An 11735-nucleotide genomic window follows, 5' to 3' on the forward strand; every position below is an offset into this window, starting at 1 on the left:
CATCCAACAAAACCCCACTTGTAGCAGAGTAATGAAAAGCAGTTCTGAAAGAATCATTCAGAAGAAGTGGCATTTGCTGCCACCTGTTGGGGCATTTTGCTCTGGAAAGCACAGGTGGGTGTTTACATTTGGGTCTGTGCTTTTCACTTGAATGTGCAAACAAATCTTTCCACGTAGGCCAGCTGTTGGCCCTCAGATGTTTTTCATGCCGAACCCCTGTAGCCAAACATACACCGCTTCCATGTGTACATATTTTTTTTCTTTTAACTAGCTCAACTGTTGTTCTGTCTTTGCCACTCTGGTCTTCAAGTGCCTTTCCCTCTTCCATGGCTCTGTCTAGTGTATGGTAGCATTGTTCTGGTTGACTGCTGCTACCTTCTTGCTAAGCTTCTTGTCTATTCTGCTATTTTTGTCTTCCTCCTGTATAATCTGGAGCTCTCTTGTCTGGGACGTTCATGCCAAAGTCCAGTTGTCACTTTCTGGACACCAAAAACGAGGAAGTAAGGAGGTGGCCATGGTCTTCACTAGCTTCTAGTAACTTTCCAGGTGCAATTCAGGGTGCTGGTTTAGACCTCTAAAGGCCCTAGACAGACTGGGCCCTAAGGTTTTGCCTTCTTACTGCCTAGTGTGAACCCTGAGGTCAGCCAAGAGCACCTTCCTGTGAGTATCAATAGGCCAAATCCATTTGTGTGACATTGTTTTCAGCAATGCTCCTCAGGTCTGGAACTGCCTCCCTTTCAAAATTGCTGGAGCCTGGGCACAGCATTTAGGTGCACTGTAAGGCCTTCCAATTCGTGCAGGCATTCGTCAAGCAAAGCTTGAGACCTTGTTAGGGGGTCTCAGGCTGATACTCTAGTTCCCATTGAAGTTGTTTTGTCACTTTCTGTGTTTAGAAATTTTCTGTTCTCTTATTGTAAGCTGCCTTGAGCCTCGGTTGGAAAGGGTGGCATGGAGATCAAATGAATAAATGAACCTGAAAGGGCCTGGACTTCATGTGTAGGGAGCTCACTGATCAGGCTGAGGGTGAGGACTTGAGGCCTTACACATGCTTCAGGGTAACGGTAACTCTTAAGAATTTATTTCTTTTTGATTGTTGACTCTCTCTTTCTCCTGAAAGATGGCAACCATGACGACCTGCATCTCATCAACAATGATTCCCCGTCTCCAGCCGTGGATGTCTTCCCACACCTTGATAACCCCAGCTTTGAAGAAGATGAAACACGTGATCATGAAATCAGGTCCTAAACCTGATCCATCCAGCAACACAGTTGGACCCTCTGTAACAAACTGCCGGCCGTGGTCATGCATACATCAGACATACCAACAAATTGGTAGACTACCACTGCAGCAATGTTACCTTGGAAATATCAGGAAGAAATAGGAGAGGGGTTTGTTTGCTTGTTTTGTTTGTTTTAACAACTCATAATTATGTGGTTTGGAATGCTTAACCTTCTGTTCATTTAAACACGTTATGTTCCACATGGACCTTAGTTCTAGCGTTCTCCACATGAGCTGTTTCAAGGGAACAGATGAAGAAAATAGTTAGATTTTAACACTAAACCAAACCTGCCTAACATGGCCATGCTATTACAGAGCAAAACTTCTGTTCAGGTTTTGAAAACCGATGTCCTTTCTTTAAAATAAGGAGAAGACTGTCTCATCCTGTAGTAGCTGTTTCTTTTGGGAATTGTTTGTTTTGTTGTTTGAGGTTCTTGGCTTCTAGATTTAGTATAAAAATAGAATTTTATTACAACCAAATTGATTTTGATCTGGATGACTACTTGTTTAAACTGATGCAGATGTGTGTCTTAAAGCAATGTCAATAATACCGATGCACTAAATGTAAGAGGACAAAATTCAAGGAAATGTCTGTCAGTGTGTTCTGCCTGTAATATCTTTTGGAATATATTTAACCTAGTGGAGATGAAAGGTAAAGATTCTAATCCATCTGAGACACATTCCTAAAAATGTTTTCAAGGGCTTCAAATGACCAGTTGCATCTGATTTGCATAACATTGTAAAGGGAACAAGTCTGGCTTTTTTTCTAGTTTGTAAAATAGTGTAAGCAGAGTCTGAAAACTACCGCTGGGTCCAGGAGTTGTTTCCATAGCTTCAACACCAGCAATGTTTGCTAGTCCTGGTTTGGAGGAAGTCTGACGTCTGTCCACTGAGATTGAAGGTCTACTGAAAGTGACCCAATAAAATAACATAAGGCAACAGCTGGAAAAGGACGTAAGGGGTGCTTAGTGTAGCAAGCTGGTTAAAATTGCAGTGACAGCTGATGTGCTGTAAACAGATAGAAAATTATTTCTGATAAAGCTTTCTAACATTTGTGGGGAGCTGGACTAGGGTGTTTGGGTGGAACACGGTGCCTTAATTCAAAGTCTAGAGCCTTGTCCACCAAAGTTAACTAAATGCATCTTAAAAATGCACTTTATTTTGTTGTAATTTGTGGTGGTGTTTCTGATGTCAGTGCTAGTAGAATTTACTCTAAAGAACAGCAATAATAATGTAGTACTTTCATTTGTTGAACCTACTGGGAGAAAACAATGCATTTTTCCTATTTCTGTGCAGTGTAATTTAAAAATGTTGTAAATAATTCATGATTTGTACTGAATTCCTTTGAATATGAAATGTAAATAAAAGTATATTCTACTGGCTTGTCTATGACTTATTTTGATGACAAAAGTTTATGTAAAATCTCTTGGAGGGGCAGCTACCTTCAAGTGCTTTTTTTTTTTTCCCCCCCCCTGTTCATAGATCAAAACTTGTTTGGGTTTTTTCCCTCTAAACTTCTGGGATAAAGACAAAGAAGACTCAAATACTTGCACCATTGATGGATAGTGCTTTCCAAATTGTTAACACTAATATGGTTAAATAGATTTGTTGCAGTTGTAGGAGGACTTGGAGGTTTATGGGCACTTCTACATGTGCTCTGGGAGGTGGGGGGGAGGCAGCACTTTAATTAGAGTGGCTCTGAGAGCCGCTCCAATTTAAAATGCTGCCACGTCTCATGTATCAGCGTCCCGTTTAGAGCTTTAGTTCAACCCTCTGCTGCCACTTTTAAGCATAGGGACACTGATGCATGAGACACAGGAGGCTGCTGGAGCGCAATAATTGCCATGCTCTGGCAGACTCAGTCAAGTCTACTCTGGTGCACTGAAATTCCAGAGCGTTGAAGCAGTCTCCGCACTCCTGTATAGGTACCCTATGTGCTATGCTACAACTGCAACAAGTGGTTCTTCACCCCAAAAAAGCTTTTCATTCTCAATGAGCCATAAGAAATGGGTGAAGGAGGCAATGAGAAGGAACAAATAGCAGTAGGGTGAGACAACATGCATAGTGACTACATCCTGTTGTGTCAACTGGATACAATAAAACCTATGTAACAGCTGACCACTTTCTGTGCCTATCAGAACAGGCATATCTTAAAGTTTTGCTTTGTAGGGTAACATGTCCTTGTGTTTGGAATTTTATCAAAAGCCACAAAGCAGCACAAAGGAAATGAGCAATCTAAACTGGCCTTTCTAGAGTAAGAACATCTTGACCTGGTGATAAGGTAAAATGGAAGGCAGCTCAGATCTGACACTGCTGGCATGTGGCAAAGCAAAAGTGAGGTGGCTTTGCAGTGTTAACTTGGTGAATTGAACCATTCATCCATGCTGGCGAGTAAAATTCCTCATGGATATTTAAGTGCGTCTGTAAAATCTAAGCATAGCTCTGGGGGTTTTTTGGTGTTTTTTTTTTTTTTATCCTTAACTCGGACTAGCATGGTAACAGCCAGTGGGTATAGCCACTGGGCAGCACTTGCAGAAACGCTCTCCATACCACTGTTTGAGCCAGTTTTTTGCTTCAAGTCAGGCTGCTTGCTCATACTGGAGAAAATGTGTGGAATCTAATTCTTTAATGGCCAGACACAAGTTCAAGATAATGGCAATTTCTTTCTAATGACTAAGACCTGGCTACAGGAGCAGACAGTTGTTTACAAACTACCAGGTTTCTAGGAACCTAATTGGTATTGGTTTGTATAGGTATACGTGCAAACTGCCATGCAGCAGACCTTGTGGATGCTCTGTTATTCCTGGATTTGGTCCACTGTGAGTAGATACCAAAAACTTCCATTTAGCTTCAACTGGAGAATGATCTGTCCCCAACTGATGAATCAAGCCGCCTTTTGAAGTTTCATTTATAGTGGGGCATGTTGCTGTTTTATGCTTCCAGTCATGCTCCTATGACATGGAAATGGGTGATCCCTCAAATGTAAAGGCAGAAGATGGCAGAAACTTTCTGCAATTCTCTGAAATGCTATAAAGCCATTAGTTTTTTGCTTAATGTTGTTGTTGCTCCTGCTAATACCAAAGGGTAGTAGGGTCTCATAGGCTGTGCATACCTGGAGAATATTCCGCTCTACCATTGTGCAAAACCTATACAGAAAATCTAGACAACTTAATTTTTCTCCAGACTGCAAGTTCTGCTAAGTGCCTAATACACTTAGCACAATTTAATTTTTTTTTTTCAAAATGTTTTAAGAGGCTGATTATTTAGCTGAGGCATAATAAATGAAGGAACAGGTGTAGCGTGCACATATTTCTGGTTGGTGGGGAATATACTCTGTTGAGAAATTAGCGTGCACACACAATTGATAGGCACTTGTGTAACCTTGCTCTCTTTAGTTCCTCGCATCATTAGGTGTTGTAGCATTACTCTTGCATTAACATAATTGCATCTGCTAGGCTATTTCTAAATGCTGGCTACCTACATTCTCTGTGGAAGTGAAAACCTGGCTTTCCCCACAGCTCACATTTTTCCGTCCTTGCAAGAATTCATCTGTGTCCTTGATACCTATTTTGAAACTGTTTCTGTTCAGGGTTTCCCCCCTATTTCATTTTACCAGCATTCAAAGAGTAATTGGGTTCCTTGCATAAAGTTATTCTGGCTTTAAGGGAACTATTCTGTAGCAAAAGTTGAAAATTCAGAACTTGTAGCAATGTTAAAGTTTTATACCACAAAAGCATACCCTGTGCATTTGGGGTTCTTTCCATCACTATGGGATTGTGTAAATCACTTGCACAACTTTTTATAGGTCTGAAATTGTCCGCATCATAGCCATAAAAACACTAGCATAATGGAGTCTGATTCACAAGCAGCAATTGGAATTGCTAACTTGTTCAGAGCGAAGGTTGTTCTTGTTGGAGAAAAAACAAAAACATTACCACTCTTATCTCTGGGGCTTGGCCTCCTCCTGCTGGAAACATTCCTGAAAGGCCCTCCAGGCTTATCTTTTGGCAGTTGATACAGTTTCTGTATGTTGCATAGTTACAAAGATCCTGATGGTAAACTTGAAGCAAGGAGTACAGCGGTGCTTGCAAGCGGTATCGGTAGATTACTGATGACCTTAGGACAGCATTGAGGTTACAATGGAGTAATATATACATTTCTACTGTTATGCTCATGGCGAGGAATAGACTTCCTTAAGGGCGAGTCTTGCAAGTGGCTCAGTCGCGCTGTTGTAGTTCTCTCCCCCCAGGGAAACCGATCGAGGGACTTGAGTCAAGTGTTTCAGGTCTTTGTGGGAAAAAGACTCAAAGATCGCAGCTCAACAAGTGCAGAGAAGTAGGTAGAGATGTGAACTAGCAGGTAGCTGTGTGGTGGTGTTTTTGTTTTTGGAACCCAGGCTTTACGATAGCTGGGAGTGTGAGTCCTCCTGGAGAGGATGTGTTGATTTTGACGGAAATTCCCCTTCGTATGTATAACATCGTAGCTAAAGCAACAGGATTTTCTTCCACAAAGGGCTTGTGTTTAAAATGACATGAAAGTATAGACAGTGTGAAGGGTTTCCTTCTTTAGTCTGGAGTCTTCTTGTGCAGGAAGAAAAATGAGGAATTTCTGGTATTACAGAACCGCGGTCTGGGGGTCTGCAGTTCTCCATATGACTTCCTGCCACTTCATAGGTTGGTGCCAGGTCATATTACAGCTCTGAATCTCAATTGCATAGCTTCAATGAACTCCAGCTTTGCTGACTTACCAGCTGAGACGTTGGCCCTACCTTTCTTTCTCCAGTACTCAATGGCTACTGTCCCCTCTTGCATGCATGCACACACTTGGGAGAGAAATAAGCCTGAAAGATACAAAGACTAGTAACAACCACCCTGCTTTTTTTTGGTTATTTGGTTTCAATGGGTGTATCTACCCATGCAGATTTAAGGTGCTTTAGCTTAATTTAAGGTGCATTAAGGACATGTGTCTACATGTGCATGCCCTTAATGCACCTTAGAAATGGCAATTTTAGGCTATTTGTGTCTAAATGCGATACCTGCAAAAGCAGGTATTAAATTTGGGAGTGAATAGCTAAAGCACATTAACGCACAGGTAGATGCGTTAAAGCACATTAACACTGCGTATGGACTGAGTTGGCAGTAACTTTAGTCTCACATCAGTCCACAGTCCCCGCACACAGCATTAATGCACTTTAATGCGTGCACATGTAGATGTGAGCCTGCACTGTGTTAATGCACATTAAATTTAGGCACGCCTAAATGCATGTCTGGACATGCCCAATGATAAGCTTGCTAGCTTCAGTTGGGCACTTATAGAATAGGCCGGGGTCTAGTTTGGGAGCTGTGAAAGCACTTAAGCCCACTTCAGGTTGACAGTATCTTAGATCCTCCACATTGGGTGCTAAAATTGTGAATTGTGATGTAACTTCAAAAGCATTCCCTTGTGTCACTCAGAGAAGCCAGCACCAATTAATGTAAGAAAGATCCAGGGTTGCGGATTATACTTGAAGGAAACAATCCACCCTTGTTTTAAAGATACTCTAGCAATAAGAGGCTCGACTGCATCAAACAAATGTTTATTTTTTAATATGGAATGCATTGATTGGAAGATATAACTCTGTGCTGATTGAGAGAGAATTAAACTATCTATAAATACATTCACCAAAGATGATAGAGCAGCTCTGTGCATTTTAATAGACTTCAGTTATGAATCTGCCTCCCAAGTAAATGTGAAGGAGAAACATCCTAGACCTTCAATACAAGAAAAATGACAGCAAAGGGAAGCATTGCTTACCGCTGCTTGCACAAGTAAGTCTACATTTTTTCAGACAGTAACAAAAAGGTACTGATTCATAGTCTTGCATAGAAAAGAGTTCTGATTCTTAAGAAAGCAGAACAAGGAGTCAGGCTTCAAAGAGGAAGTGCGAAGAACTGATGTCTACAAGAGAAAGTAACCAACATTGGTGTTTTGGCTAAATACCAGTAGAGAGAAGTTCACTCAGCTTGCCTAGAATGTCCTGCAAACTTTTAATCGAATCTATTTTGGTCTTGTAGTCCGTATGTCTGCTCTCTGAGGGCTTGCCCTGTGCAGTTGTATTGCTGTAGTTATACTGCTAAAGCATTACCTGTCCCCCACTAGCATGGACACTATTAGAATAACAGTGCCACAGACAGAATGATATGGTATAATTAAAGTGATGTAATTAAGCCATTTCACTTGTGCTGGTAAACTTGCATGTTAGAAAGCAGGGTACCTCTCAAAAGTCCATGTAGACCTAGCTACAGAGGATTGTCATCTTCTTCAGGGCCTGGTCATGTTCCTGCCAGGCCCCTGAACTCTGAAGCTGGATCATTCTTCTTCTTTTCCACATACCCCCGTCCTCTGAAGCCACAGCTTTTCAAACTAAAGATTGTGGTGCTGGTTACAACAGGGCCATGTCTACAGCAGATGTATTGCCTCAACTCATCACACATACTACACAGATGCCTTGTTAAGCTTGATTTTGCATACGAGGAAGAACCAGGGAGAAGTATGCGTGGCCTGAGTTCTCCTCCAGCTGTGATTTATTCTCACGGTAAGGAATTGGGGTAGCATGCCATTGCTGTCACACACTTTACACTTCAGTGCAGCACAGTGGCTTCAACATGAGAAAGTTTGTGCAGGCAGGTGGTAGTTTCTGTGTGAGCCGTAGACAGCCTGGTGGGGAAGAGGAGCCTAGATTTCAGCTGACCTGCTAACATGTTAAAACTACAGTCACCTGGTCTTCACTGCCATTTTCTTTTTGCAGCAAGCATAGCAATGCTCCTGCTAAGTGATCCTACAGACCCTTACTGCAGATGGTATCTTACATCATTCAGCTCGCCCCATTTCATACCTTCTGTTAGGGTTAAACATCTCCAATTCGGCATCCAGTCTGATACTCTGAGATAAGACACAGTCCCCTCTTCTTGAAAGGGAAGCTAGTTAGGCCATTACCACCCAAAATGTTCTGTGAGTGTTTGGCAGGATTTTGCCTATCCTTTGCTTGTACCCGTAAGTCCCCTACCGAAAAGTTTACTGGCAGGCAAGATCTTGGAAACAGTTACATTAAAGAAGGTGCAGACTGGACAGTATTAGCAGAAAGTGGTGTCTTAATCGGTCATCATGAGTATTAGTGATGAAGATGGGTTTGGAGGAGTGAAACCTCTAAAAAAAACAAACAGTAAAATTCAGAGGAACATGAGGCTTATGTGACCATTCAAAACATTTGCATTGATTACTCTGAAAGCCAGAGTCCAAATATTTGCTAGTTTATTTGGTGGATTATGCAAGACAAACAGTCAGTGAGGAGACATTACAATCTGTTCTGTGACAAGTTCCAAGGAAGTAGAGAGATAATTAATTGATAAGTGATGTCATTGCAAGCTAACTAGATGCATCAAGCTCTTTCACTGGAGCTAAAACAGCGATGACTGCACGTCAAGCATGCAACTGGAAATACAGGGCTATCATTTTTTTCCACAACAAAGCCCCAGTGTCTAGCGCACTGATTTCTTTACTCAAGTTCCTTTCTCAGCTTTGACTGTTTTGGCAGTGGGAAGCAATGGGTGCAAATCATGTATCCAGTCTGCCTCTCGGGTTAGACATGCCCTCAGATGCAAGATGTTTTTCATCAGGTCTAGCTTTATCCCACCCAGGTATTTGGTCCAATAGAAGATATTACCCACAAAAGTCCTTGCCTCTTGCATAATTCCTAGGCCACCAGAGCTGCAACATCACTCCAGCACTGCCAGTGTCTCTCAGAGGCATTATGAGGTTTAGTCTTAGAGATTATGATGATGGGTCAACATTTTTGCAATAGTTTTGGTTAAAACTTGAAATTTAATTAATCAAAATTCTAAATTTAATTTTTTTAACTATTTCTCAAATACATTTTTACGAGAAAACTTTTTTTTCATTTTAATCTTGACTATTATTTTGACCTTTCCTTCATTGGAATGCTAAAATATGTGGAATAAAAAGTACTATTTTATAATTAACCATCCTATTAATGCTCATGTAACTTTTTTTTATATTTAGAGAGACATGAATGGTGTACGTACATGTGTGATGTTTGTTCCCTTTTATTTCTACCTCCCACTTCACTTCCCTGTCTTCCCTGTTTGTGTGTCTTAAATAGCATATTGACCTGCAGGTTCAGCTATTTCAGTTATCTATAAGGTCATTTGAATGGTGCACTGCATGTAAATCAGGCACTGATGCTATGTCATGAGTATATGTATATGTATAGCATATGTAACCATTGTTGCATGTGCGTGTGTGTGTAAATAAAATAGCCTGAGCAGGATGCATATATCCTAAAAACAATACTAAAAAACCCAAGTTAGGTATATTATTGGTCCCTGCATATGTGTGTTGTGTTTGTTCCCTTTTCTTTTATTTCTACCATCCTGTTTATTTCCCATTTAAGTATCTTAAATACTGTATTGACCTGGAAGTACAGCTCTTTCAGTTATCTATGAGGTCATCTTAATGGTGCACTGCATATAAATCAGTGGATACTATCTAGTAAACTCATGACAAGTGTTGTTGGAGAGCATGTTTCATCAGGGTCAGATGCTTTGTTGCTCATCTGTCTTATTGTCTGGTGGACTTCTTCAGAGGTTGGTGGACTGGCAAGTGCTTCCCTTACTGGATGGTACGGCATAGGTTTGCTGGTTACATCAGTCACCATTGATTCTCCGTTCAGGAGTTTTTGGTAGTGCTCCTTCCTGCCGTTTTTGATGGGCTTGTCTTTGAGGAGCGTACTGCTAGCTTCAGATTTAAGCAGGGTGAATCTGTAAGAGCTTGGTCCATACACAGCCTAGATTGCACTGAAGAAGCTCTGCATGTCATGACTGTCAGCCAAAAATTGCTGGATTTCTTTTGCTTTCTCTTCCCACCATTTCTTTTTGATTTCTTGAATCTTCTTCTGAGCTTCAGCTTTAAGTCATTGAAAACTTCCCTGCTGCTGACTGGGCATAGGAGGGTTTTGCATCACAGAAACCTTTACTCTTCCAATCAAGATGGGCTTGGATTTCAGCACTGTTTTCATCAAACCAGTCATGATTTTGGGTGATAAAGCCAATTGGTTCCTCATGGATGGCCTCTTTTAGAGCTTGCCAATCTTCCTCAACATAAGTGCTATCATTTTTAATCTCAAAAATTGGTGACTTCCTTGCTGAGATACGTTTGAAGGGCTTTGCGGTGTCTAGGAGTCTGAAGGCATTTGATGTTCTACTGTCTTCAGACTGATTTGGATTGCTTTCGATGTTTCAGTGCAACCCTAATGGACATGACTGATCTCACTAAGTGATGACTGGTCCAGCAGCTCCTCTCAGAACACGCATGATAAAGACATCTTTTAAGTCACATGCTCTTACGATGACATAGTTGAGGAGGTGCCATTTTTCAGGCAGGCTGTTGCCATGTTGTCTTGTACCTGTCACGCTGTCGGAAAAGATGACAGGGTCATGCTCTGCACATTTATTAAGTAAGAGGATAACGCTGAAATTGGCCTTGCCCACTCCTTGTTTCCTAATGGTGCCCCTTCACATGTTAAAATCCTAGCCACCTCTCACATTTAAATCTCCAAGGAGGATGATCTTCTCCTCTTTCGGCATGATAGTCGGGATTTCATCAAGGTCAGCATAAAACTTCTCTTTCCGTTCTTCCTTGGCATCGAGTGTTGGGGCGCATGCAGACAAATTAGTTGGAGGCAGAGACTCACGAGATGCTCGTTAATGCCAGTGGGATTTGGTCATTCGTTTAACAGCCCGGTTCTTAATGGAAAAACCAACGCTGCATATTTATTTGCCCCAGCCTCCGTTCATTCATTGACACCACAACTTGGGAAAAACTAGTCTGGGAGAGGGCTACCTGGCGCTGTCTTGTAAGGGAAGGTGCATCTTCCTTGGAGGAAAACCGTCTTGGCCTGGAGGCAGAAAACCGACAGGAACAGAAGGAAAGGAAACAAGACTGAGAAATGCTGCAGGGTTTGCCAGAGTCTGCGGCTCTAGGAGCCGCCTTAGCCGCACACAGGTGTACACGCGTGTATGTCTCCATCTAGAGCGTCTTTGATACACCCCCCATTTACACACTTGTGTGTGTCTCCGTCTAGGCAGCTGTTGGTGCACACCCCCCCACACACATTTGTACACACGTGTAGATCTCTATTTAGACTGGTTGATGCACACCCCCACACACACGTACACATGCGTGTATCTCCATCTAAACTGCCTTGGATACACTTCACATACATATGTACACGTGCATAGCTCCATCTAGCCTGCCGTTGATTCTCGCCCCACGCACATTTGTACTCACGCCGTTGGGGCGGCGCGGGGGCCGCCGGGAGCGGCGGTGGGCGGGGCCGCGGGCGGCGGACTGCAAGTCCCGGCAGGCTTTGCGGCGGGCTGCGGACGTGGGCGCGGGGCAGG

The 11735-nt window shown here is 42.3% G+C and overlaps 1 protein-coding gene across 1 annotated transcript in view; it reads left to right on the plus strand.

Annotated features, from left to right (window-relative positions):
• RNF128 (ring finger protein 128, E3 ubiquitin protein ligase) overlaps window positions 1-2659 on the plus strand; it is a 78270-nt gene extending 75611 nt beyond the window's left edge. The window contains exon 7 of the mRNA XM_019521630.1: window positions 1118-2659. Within this exon, the coding sequence (XP_019377175.1) occupies window positions 1118-1245 (128 nt within the window). The 3' untranslated portion in view covers window positions 1246-2659. The remainder of the gene's footprint in view (window positions 1-1117) is intronic.
• The last annotated feature ends 9076 nt before the right edge of the window (window positions 2660-11735 follow it).

The sequence above is a fragment of the Gavialis gangeticus genome, unplaced genomic scaffold (assembly GCF_001723915.1).
Source record: "Gavialis gangeticus isolate Ggan-Ray unplaced genomic scaffold, GavGan_comp1, whole genome shotgun sequence".
Classification (NCBI taxonomy): Eukaryota; Metazoa; Chordata; order Crocodylia; family Gavialidae; genus Gavialis; species Gavialis gangeticus.